General features: G+C 39.9%; 1 protein-coding gene across 1 annotated transcript in view; it reads right to left on the bottom strand.

The window, feature by feature from the left end:
• Positions 1–538: 538 nt before the first annotated feature.
• shrprbck1r (sharpin and rbck1 related) overlaps positions 539–11,538 on the bottom strand; it is a 12,803-nt gene continuing 1,803 nt past the window's right edge. Inside the window, exons 3-14 of the mRNA XM_060875250.1 lie at positions 10,782–10,865; positions 10,222–10,363; positions 10,015–10,105; positions 9,482–9,755; positions 8,977–9,089; positions 7,797–7,970; positions 4,291–4,451; positions 2,896–3,007; positions 2,513–2,692; positions 2,334–2,432; positions 1,809–1,952; positions 539–1,215 (exon numbers count right to left, since the gene is read on the bottom strand). Of these exons, the coding sequence (XP_060731233.1) occupies positions 1,135–1,215; positions 1,809–1,952; positions 2,334–2,432; positions 2,513–2,692; positions 2,896–3,007; positions 4,291–4,451; positions 7,797–7,970; positions 8,977–9,089; positions 9,482–9,755; positions 10,015–10,105; positions 10,222–10,363; positions 10,782–10,865 (1,655 nt within the window). The 3' untranslated portion in view covers positions 539–1,134. The remainder of the gene's footprint in view (positions 1,216–1,808; positions 1,953–2,333; positions 2,433–2,512; positions 2,693–2,895; positions 3,008–4,290; positions 4,452–7,796; positions 7,971–8,976; positions 9,090–9,481; positions 9,756–10,014; positions 10,106–10,221; positions 10,364–10,781; positions 10,866–11,538) is intronic.

An 11,538-nucleotide genomic window follows, 5' to 3' on the forward strand; every position in this document is an offset into this window, starting at 1 on the left:
GACATAGATTTGTCCTATATGTTCTGCTAATAAAATTACATTCTGTCGTAACATAGATTTCATATATGAACAAAAAGTCTTCTACAAGTTGTATGTGTGCATTTTAGTAATGATTAAGTGGCCATAATCGGTCTGATTTTGTATAGAACATGTATTCGACTTACATGAAACACAGGAGGTAGTTTTGGCTGATTTATATAAGTAAATTCTTTCTTATTCTTTCTTTTCATATGGGTTTTTTAATTCATGTAAATTCATGCATTCGTAGTGTAACTTAAGTGTCAAAATACTTTTTATCATAATATATACATCACTGGATGCCACTAATATTTGGTTCCTGCTTTATGACTTCAGCTAAAACTATAACGTATAAGCATAAAACACTGTCAGAGAACACAGTGTTGTAATCAACACCTTCTGACCAAACAGAACCCAGAATTCAACAGTGCTGTCAACAGCAAAGCTTCCTTATTCATCAGAAATAGTAAAACAGAAAAGAAAAAAAAACCTTGATGAAAGACAAACCAATAACTAATCATCACCATCATCATCTTTATTCCCTGATCAGTTTCTTCATGTGGAAATGTTTATTGTTAGAGCTCAGTGATGGTGTACAATAAATTATATAAAGGTCATACAAGAATCTTTTCATTCTAGACAAAACCTTCAACTTAAGGCACTGAACAGTCAGTGAAAACATCATTGTCACTGTTGGTCATTTTGCCAAAATGCACACTTTAATTAACAGTTAAATCTCTATAAGGATAATAGATCTAGATAATAGAATGTTTCTTATCCTGATATTAAATAATATTGTAAGGCTTTTTTATCTGGTAAGAATAACAGTTAAATACACAAGAGTTAAAATGGATCTATAAAACTCAATGTGAAAATTTAGCACCCTGAAAAAACACCTTGCTTTTTAATTGAACAGTTAAAATAAGGCACTTGTGTACGTTAATATTTTCCACCTGTGTAATAGCACTGCTGGAAGTAAGTAAGACATTAAAAAAGTGCATTTTTTTCCAGTATTATTAACTTAATTGTGACTATGTTAAGTTAAAGATATTCTGCTTTGGTTTTAGCTTTCAGTCTTTTTTTCCTTGGCTTTTTACTGTTTCACCCCCTCATCTCTCAGTGGCAGTTCTGACATTTTGGGTGGCATCTCTGTTTATTCACATTACATCGGCAGCCTCCACTCGTGTCTCCAGGACCCTGTGACAAAAGACACGCAGTTTCATATCCAAAATCCAATTGACTATCACACTGACAAATGGGAGTCTTTCTATTGTTTTTTAAAACCTAAACCTAAAATGTTCTATTGTATGGAGTATAAAGCACACTATATGACCAAACGTATGTAGACACCTGACCATCACCACCACATGTGGTTCTACTACAAAGGCTTTAGTGCACAATTGACTAGAACGTCTCTGTATGCTGTAGAGTTACAATACTATACAATACTAACAGGTTGGAGTGGAAGAACTCAAGTGTCCTGCACAGAGCCCTGACTCTGACCTCCTCAGAACTCCTGACCCAACATCAGTGTCTGCCCCTAGTACTGCTCAAATCCCCACAGCCATACTCCAAAATCTAGCGGAAAAGATAAAAAGTAAAATGTAGCTTATTCTAAGAGCAAAGTACGGAATAAAATAGGAATACGATGTTCAACAAAAACTGGTCAGGTCTCCACATCCTTTGGCCATAAGGAAGCTTTTCAGCATTAAGTACACACACACACAAACACACACACACACATACACACACACACAGAGTTTCAAACAAGTGAGTGTTTGGTTCTGTACCCCGGGGCCCCAGCGTGGACCTCTGGTGACCCAGCAGATCTCGGTGTGACACACGGTGCAGCGCAGCCAATCACAGCCTTCCTTCTTCTGCACGATGATTCCACACTGAGGACAGTGCATCGCCTCGCCGGACCTCACCAGAGTCTGTTGCATGGACAGACAAGAAGTAAGCAAAAACCTGAGGAGATTTAGCACTGTGGAGTAAAAATCTGCACAGAACCACACTGAGATGATTCCACCTCATTCTGATGGCCAAAAGAGGTGCAGTGTGATGGTGGATAAATGGGAAATAATAAACAATATTAGGGGCCATAGTATTTTACAGTATGTGTGAAATCTGACTCTTACATTGTTATCCAGTGGTGCTACATTGCTGACGGTGACTTATTTACTATCTGATAAAGGTTAACATCATGATATGCTAATTATCTGCTACTATGTCAAATATGATTGACAGCAAAGCAGTTGGGTGAATTAGAACGATTGACTTGTTGGTGAATTAGAATGATGATGATAGTTTGTGACCTTCAGGAGGTCCCTCGTTCTCCGGGCTGCCATGTCATTGATGGCACGAGCAGCAAGATCATCCTGGTACTGTTTACAATTCATCCCTTCATGAATTGCCTGACAGAGAGAAAGAAAGAAAGTAATGTGTTTGATTTCAGAAGTGTATTAGACTATTAATGTGTGTGTAAGTGTGTTACCTTGCAGAGCAGACAGTTGTGCTTGTTGCAGACGGGGCAGTGGAAGGTGTTGACCGTGTCCTCATACACACACCAGCCTGGACAGTCAGTGGTGGCACAGTGATAACTGCCCTCACAGCGCGATTCGGCCATTGAGAGCCCCCGCTGCAGCCAGCGCTCGTACTCCTCACCCGAAACCAACTGACACACACATAAGAGAGTGATGTGAAGAATTTATACACAAAACCAATCCTGTTTATTGCAGAACTAAGATACAGAACATGTCTTTGTATTAAATGATACCTCTAACCATAATCAAGAAAAGTGCATTTTTGTGTTGACTGTCAGAGGAAAACAGCTGTGTGGGAGTGTAAGGATTTGTAGAGTGAATGAAAGTGTCTCACAGCTCGGATCTCTCTTTCCTGCAGTGTGCAGTCACATGCATATGCCTCGTCTCTGTAGGGACACGCCACCTGAGGATCCTCTGACAGCAGGATTACTGAACGCAAACATTCTCTACACACACACACACACACCCACACACACATTTCTGATGTGATCATGTGATCAGAAGACTAATATTGACCCGATAATTAAGCATTCATTATGGAAATAACTTTAATGCATGCATTCTGAGCAGACAGACTCTTTCTGCTGAGGAGACTAAGGTGTTTTGGAGTCCAGGGAGAGCTACTGAAGACCTTTTTTGACTCAGTAGTGGCCTCAGCTATCTTCTCTGGAGTGGCCTGCTAGTGCAGCAGCGTCTCTACTGCAGACAGGAAGAGATTGGGGCCAAACTGATAAGGAAGGCCCGCTGAGTCCTGGGGATTCCCTTGCACACTGTACAAGAGGTGGGAGAAAGGAGGATGGTAGCTAAGCTATCATCAGTGATAAAGAATGACTCTCACCCCTTCATCTTTGAGCAGCTCCTGCAGTGACACTGTTACAAGTGTCTGAAGGACCGATACCAAAGGTCTTTTCTCCCTGCTGATATTAGATTATATAATCAAAGTTGCTCCCAGTGAACCAGACACCATAATGTACACTGTTATTACTGTTGTATTTTAAACTGTGCAATAACTTTGTTTTAAACTGTGCAATATTACCTAGTGCAATTTGTTTGTATTAATACATTGTACTGTATATATCTGTACATGTTTCTACTTTATATTTGCACATTTTTTGGTATAGCTTATCTTATCTCTTATATCTTATCTTATCTTAAGCATTCCTCCAAACAACCACCTACCAACCATTCCCTAACAATCAATTATCCACCAATCACCCATTGACCATCACAATCTATCAGTCATTAACCAATCATTCCCTATATATGAATCAGTCATTGAATCACCCATTAACCATCAATTAACAACCCATCATACAACCTGAGAAACCACCTACTTCACAATCATCCACTGACCTTCCTCCAGTCATCCACAAACATAACCTACTGACCTTTCTCTAGTTATCCACCAATCATCCACCAATAACCTATTGACCTTCCTGAAGTCATGCACCAAACACCTACTGACCTTCCTCCAACAATACTCCAATCATCCACTGACTTTCCTCCGGTCATCCACCAATAGCCTTCCTCCAGTCATCCACTAACGAATCATCCACAACTTGATCACCATTCATCCATCATCTGGCCACCAATTACCCACAGACATCCACTCATTACGCAGCAAACATTTCTCAACCATCTACCACCTGTTCACCACCCAACCACTACCATTCATCCAGTCACCCTACCAAATCCCAACCCCCTAACTCTCCATACTGGGTGTTCTTACCTGCAAAAGCAGTGAAGACACTCGCGTAGCAGGACTCCTTCTCCTGACTGAAGCTGTAAGTAACAAATCCTGCATTCGATGCTCTCTACGTTGGGCACCAGCTCCTGACCATCCACCTCCACCAGCCGAGCATAGTTCTCCCTGCGCTCTGCTTCCTGGGCCTACACACACCCACATACACACACCATAGTGATTTAATGCCCTTATACCACAATGATCAATTACAATGTTCTATTCATTAAACAACTTGTGTTAGAGAATATGCATAATAATACAAGAACATTTTAGGAACTTGAATAAACTATCTAGAACAGTGGCAAATCTTTTAGGACAAATAACCCCTAATAAGCACTGCAACCGTGGGTATGTTGTTATTCCAGATGCATAACCGTACAAATTAGGACATTTTCAATAAATCGTCTGCCATATTTTAACGTTCATTTTCTTGTCTTTTGTTGCGCCAATGAATCAGGATCACTACACTGAGTGTTGACGAAGTAGCAAGGTAAAACGGCAGAGAAACGTCTCCATGTTTGTCGTTTAACTGTTACATTTGTACAGCATGTCGGCACTGCGTAGTTTCAGTAATTAGAGGGTTGTGTTTCCTCGTATTCAAAACCAGTCTAAAGTCGACAGGTCTGTGTTGAACATTAGAGAAATGTCATTTTAATTTTTTTCCCCTAATATCTTGACACTCTACACTAGCGTAGACATTTTAACTGTGTGTTATACGGCTACGTATTTTAAACACTGATATGTTTGGTTGCATGCATGGAGTTTGTAAAACACTAAGAATTCCAAAGAAGTAACGCACACTAACAAACAGAGACACAAATATACTAGTATATATCCTGTATACTGAAACGTGCAGTGAAAATAATCAAGAAACAAGAAATCATTTCCTGTTTACATCACATTGTTACTTTATTCAGCATACAGACATAAATAAGGCAGAAAGGTTTCAGGAAAGATTTGGTAGAACCAACACTATGCAGTGAGACAGTAAACTGAAAGTAAGCATACATTGCGTATTTAATATCTCTTACACGTAGTGAGATATTATCCAGATGCGGAACAAGGCACTTTACTTCATGAACTCTGTATAGGTTCATGACTGCATAGCTGTCAGTTAACATCTCAACCCATCCTGAGCTTGACTGAATGTATCGCGTTAGCCGTAGTTGTACTGCATGCTACTGTACTGGCTCATGTTTCCACCAGTGTACATTCTCCATGTGGATAAAAGTCGCATCCCTGATTGTTTCATTCTAAACCTATTGTTTAGAATAATAAATTGCTACGAGCCCAAGACACTACTATAAACTAGAGCTGTGTTATTAACATTTACTTCACATTATTTAGCAGATGCCATTAGTCAGCACTAGTGAGCATTAGTGAGCATTAGTCCAAGTCTATGAACAAGCTAAACCCCAGTTACATAGAAGTGAATGATTTAAACGAGCATCCATGCGACTTCTTTATCATTACTTGGTATTAATATCCATCTTGGATGGAAATGGAAAGAGAGACATTTACAAGCTGTATTTTTTGGGCTCACTTACAATCACAAGGTAAAGCAGAACATAGCTGAGCCCTTCAATGTTGAAGGTGTAGGCACTTTGATTCTTTTCTCGTTTAATATTTGACTTAAAGTCGTTTATGAGTGATTGTATGTTATTGCTGCTACTTGGCTTTTAAAACTGATTCTGTTAAATAATCATTACATCAGTGTGCGTGTTGTATCAGCGTTAGTGTTTCTATAAGAACAACGTTCCCAGTTGACATTCAAGTCTACGAATAAATGGATTTTAATATAAGGTGCAGTCATTCTAATGAAGTGAAGCATTGAGAACATTTACGGAAGGAGTTTCCAGTGTCAGCACTTTGTATCCTGAGACAGTCTTCATGCTCACACCCGTGCTTAGCGCCAGGAGCGATGCGATACATGCAAATATTCATAAACTTGTAAAAACCCACAAAATACCTTTCGAATTGTATGTTAGCCCACAATAGAACATTTGTCATGTTATCATCAAGGAAGTTAACAGTAGCTAAAGATAAAGTATGTCCAAGCATGATTACGTTCATTCAGTGGATGAAAGTCCCTCTAGTTCAGTTTATCATGCTAACAGCCCAGAAATCTGGTGTCTGAGAGGAGTTTATGTCAGGGAAACCCTTTAAAATACATACATACTATCAAAACAAAAGTGCTTTGAGAATTAGAAGTGCTTTAAAAGAAAGGGTCACCAAAAACCGCTGATTATATATTATGTGATTAAAACCGATGAGTGATCTGTAGCATTAAGTACAAATTCGCTCCTTGTTTTCTTTAGTTAGCATTTCAGCTGAAATACGATAGATGAGATTGGCATGCATAAAGAGTTCTTTGGCATGTTTTTTTTTCCCCAGCTGTCCTGTGCAGATGTGCACTTCCTGTTATTGCAAAGTTTTTGTTCCTGTGTGTATCTAAGAAAAGTCTCAGTAGACATTCAAGTTTCTTTCAAGTGTTAAAATGTGTGATGTGTAAGATATTGTATGTGTGTATGTGTGTGTGTGTGTGTGTTAGTAGTCCTGGTCGAGGTTGTACTGTAGTGAGTTGCTGGCCCTCAGCTCCTCCCTCCTCCCTTTCTCCTTTAAAAAGAAAACCAGACAGAAGAGAAGAGCGTGAGACCGGAGAGCCAATCATATCCTGAGATCCTGCCTTCCCATAACCGCATTAGATATGCTACCGCCTGCAGAAACGTCTCTGAACTAAAGGAACTTTGCCTTCATTTTCTCCAAGCACTCCAGTTTAGCCAAGAAGCTTCTAAAGAAATAACAACAAGCTTCAAGGTTAACTTTGGAGTAAAGTAAAAAAAAAAAATAAAGCCTTAGAACTACCAGTTTAGCATCATGTAATAAACCTTAGCTCCGCCTTTCTTCTTTATTACAGATTTTGGTGTCTCACCACACAGCACTGGACAGTGGAGGGGTGTGGCCACTGAAGGAGGCGTGGCTTAAAGTTACTTTAAGAAGTCGTTTCGATCATAATGAAGGATTTATAAAGAATTATATGTCTGCTGTTCTATTTTATGAAACTGTACAAGTGCCTTATAAAGGCATAAAACTAAAGAGGCGACACAAAAGTAAAGGATAAACTTCAAACTTTCAGACGTCAAACGCTTCCATTCTGGTCCATACAAAAAAGGTTAAACCTGCAAATCTCCTTCTTTTAAACTGGGCAAAAATCTCGGTGCCAAATCGCTGTTTCATCACCCTGCAGTCTCCCTGTACTACTGTTTGTGTGATGATGTGATTTATAATGTCTGGTTGTGCTTTGTGTGTATTTTGTGAGACTGTAGTTTAAATTCCTGTAAATCGAATGCCAATCTCATCTATTGAAACGGATATAATATTTTATAGTTACAGCTTCTGGAAGCATAAGTTTAACAAGTGTGTGTGTGAGTGTGTGTGTGTGAGTGAGAGAGAGAGAGAGAGAGAGAGAGAGAGAGAGAGAGATGTCTGACCTGCTGGTACTGTCTGATGGCTTCTTTCTCCTGTTGGATGCGTCGCAGTTCCAGTGTGTCGGGTGTGTAGCCTCCAGGCACCGTGTAACTCTCGGGTCTGTCCGTGCTGCACATCTCACAGCCGGGACGCGTCGGCTTGTTAATGTAGGTACAGGACGGACACGCCCAACCCGGCTATAAACACACCCACACAAACACACGTATTAAGGGTTTAATCCTATGACAATTAACGCTATTACATAAAGAACTTTATATCACACTGCTAAATGTTACACACACAGCACATTGTGGATTCAGGATCTTGATAGGAGAACATTGACATGCATGTAATTATTATTATTATTATTATTATTAAACTCATGACCTCTTTGTTCCTTGCTTTCTCATGTTTACGTTACCATGTCATGGCTTATTTCTCTCGTGTGTAATGATTAAGCTATTTCTGATTTATGTTTGTATGTATTTAATCCTCCATGTGCTTGTATTTAGAGAGAAGTTTACGCATTCGTTCTCTGGTGTCCGAGCCTTCTGTTCTTTGTTTGCCAAGCCAGCAGTTTGTGTTGGTTTAGATCAGTGATTGATTTTGTCTTGTTTTTTGACCTTTTCCTTTCCTAACCCCTGGTAATCTGTTTTAGACCTGTCTTTGCCTTGCGTTCTGTCTGTTTGGATAAATAAATGCTCTCCTGCACTCGATGCTGTGTCTCTCTGCTTCTGAAAATAATCAGATTACTCGTGTGGGCAGAAAACCAGTAAGGTAGATTTCAAGAAAATGAAAAACCATCTGTGAATTTTAGAGATAATAGTGTTATTCAGCAGAAGTATACTGCCAATATATATATAATATATATATATATTTGGGGGAAGTCGTGGCCTAATGGTTAGAGAGTTTGACTCCTAACCCTAAGGTTGTGGGTTCGACTCTCGGGCCGGCAATACCACGACTGAGTTGCCCTTGAGCAAGGCACCGAACCCCCCCAACTGCTCCCCGGGCGCCGCAGCATAAATGGCTGCCCACTTCTCCGGGTGTGTGTTCACGGTGTGTGTGTGTTCACTGCTGTGTGTGTGTGCACTTTGGATGGGTTAAATGCAGAGAACGAATACTGAGTACGGGTCACGATACTTAGCCGTATGTCACGTCACTTTCAATTTTTCATATATATTTGTGTGTGTTTGTCTGTACCTGTGTGTTAGTTCTGCTGGGCAAGAGAGCATCATTCAGCTGTGGCATCTGCAGATTAATCAGGTCACGGATTTCCCCCACGCCCAACCTCTCTGCCCCAGCCCTACTACTGCCTGAAAGGTCAAAGGTCAGGAGGTTAATCTAGACAAATTTCAGTAAGAAAGAATTGGAATATAATGTGTATATATATATATATTTTTTTTTTTTAGATATTTCTAACTTCAAATTGTCTTGTTCTAATCTTAGAACATTCATTTAAGCATTTAGTTTTTTAAAAAAAGCAACAATTTTAACCAATTCGGACAAGAGAATGTTAAGCTTGAAATGTGCAGAAGAATCAGACATATAAAGACACACAAACACACACACAAGCACACACATACATACAAACACACACATACATACATACATACATACATACACACATACACAGACAGACACACAGACAGACACACACACAGACACACACACACACACACACACACACACACACACACACACACACCGTTGTTGGTGTTGTGGTGCGGGTGCAGTCTGGTGGGCAGTGTGCTGTAGGCTCTCAGTGCTGCGTCCGGTCCGTTGCCGACAGACTGTGTGGAAGTGGGAGCGAGTGAGAAGTTCTCCTGATCCTGTCGCCTATGTCTGGACACCAGGTACAGGAAGGCGGTGTCTCCGTCCTGCTGCACACCGTAGGAAGCCAGAGAGCGAGAGTCTGTGCACAAACACTGACTGATGACCCAGCGCTGAACGTGTGGATGGAAACCGTACTGAACAAAGACCTACAGCATGGGAGGGGGTGGTGGGGGGTTCAGGTTACCCATCAGACAGTAAAAAGGGGTGACAATATAATTGTTATTTAGATTTTAGTAAATATTACATCTGTGTAAGTTTCTTATATGATTTGTCTTTGTCCTCTGGCCAAGTGTTTAACTCAGACACATTAGCAAAAGCATGCTCATAAAAGTCACTAGAATCTGTCTGATGACGTGATAGACTAAATTCGTCAGGACACACGTTCTTATTCTCGCCCATGCTCACCTGCTGTTTAAGAGCAGCCACCGTGGAGTGGGGGAAGACTTTAACGGTGACACAACAGGAAGAGGAAGCGTCCTCCAACACCACTGACAAACTGGAGGACAAAGAACAAGGCACTGCATCATATTCTGAGAAACAAAATGATCAACTAAGGAATAAATAGGTTCAACATAATAGAAGAGAAACATCAGCTAGAAGAAGGTTTTGTACCTGATCTCCTTGTTGGTGTAGTGTTTGTGATTCGGCTGAATGCACAGCGGTGTGTGCTGACGAGCCAGAGACTCCACACACACACACGCAGCCTCAACATCACCGGCCTCTATGGCACGAACCAGCCCCATACATAACTCCTCTACAGACAGAGAGGAATAGAGGAGTGAGTCATGAACAAGTAAAGAGTGAGAGATGAGAAGAAGAGAACAGAAATGAAGAGAAAAAGAAAAGAGAGATAACAGAAAAGGTAAAGTGTGTGTGTGGAGGTGTGTGTGTGTGTGTGTGTCTGTGTGTGTGAGATACAGTGCACAGTCATGAAAGATGTATTTCACTCACTGTTTGTTCAGTAAGTGCATGTGCACGACATTTTGCACATAAGAATGGAATACATTTGTGTCAGTTTATATATCAAAAGCCTGCAGTCGGAATAAATTTATCCAGAGTGCGGAATTTATTGTGTGGGAGAGAGAAAGTATGAGAGACGGACTGTGATTTTTTTTTTAAACTACACAATGCACAATCAAGACTTTTGTGCTTTGTTTGGAAGCAGGACGTACCCGTGCTGCACGGTGAGGCGGGCATTTGTACAACCAGGGGCTTGGGCAGCAGCTGTCCGTCATCTGCTGGAGAACCAACGGCCACTGAGGGGAGGAGTCACACAGAGGTGTCAGAGTGTGTGTGTGTGTTTTAGCATTCGAGGCTTGTTCGGTTTTCCTTTACAAAACACATCATTATATTTCAGATGCTGGTAGAAATGCGCTACTATTTGAATTCTGAAAATAAATAAATAAATAAATAAATAAATGAATGAATAAATAAATAAATAAAAATAAAATAATAATAAAATAAAAAACTTTTCATTCCTAAAATTCCTTTTCATTCCTGCTCTTTTTTGCCTAAAATTTTCCTTTTTTTTTTTCCTGGGCATGTGTAATTTTTTTATTTTATTTGTTTTCCCTCTAATTTAAGTCATTTTCCTTCTTAAAGGACAGAATGTTTGTTAGTCAAATAAATATTAATGCATTAGGCATTAAGGATTGTGGTGCATTATAAAATGCTGGATATCACAGAATCTGTACTTATTTTACATAAATGCACACATATAGTGTAGAACATGTAATATATAAATATTCATGATGAACTTTAATTCTCAAGGATATTTAAATATCCAGGATTAACATGTGTGTGGTATACAGTGTGGCTCACGTACATGCAGGTTATAAGTGCTGTACTAAAGTGGTTCACATAAGAAGAAGTGTTAAACTCAATATCTAAAGAAGATAAGGAGTTTATCAGAACAACTGGGAATGAGTC

This window comes from Tachysurus vachellii, chromosome 7, assembly GCF_030014155.1.
Source record: "Tachysurus vachellii isolate PV-2020 chromosome 7, HZAU_Pvac_v1, whole genome shotgun sequence".
NCBI classification, from domain to species: domain Eukaryota; kingdom Metazoa; phylum Chordata; class Actinopteri; order Siluriformes; family Bagridae; genus Tachysurus; species Tachysurus vachellii.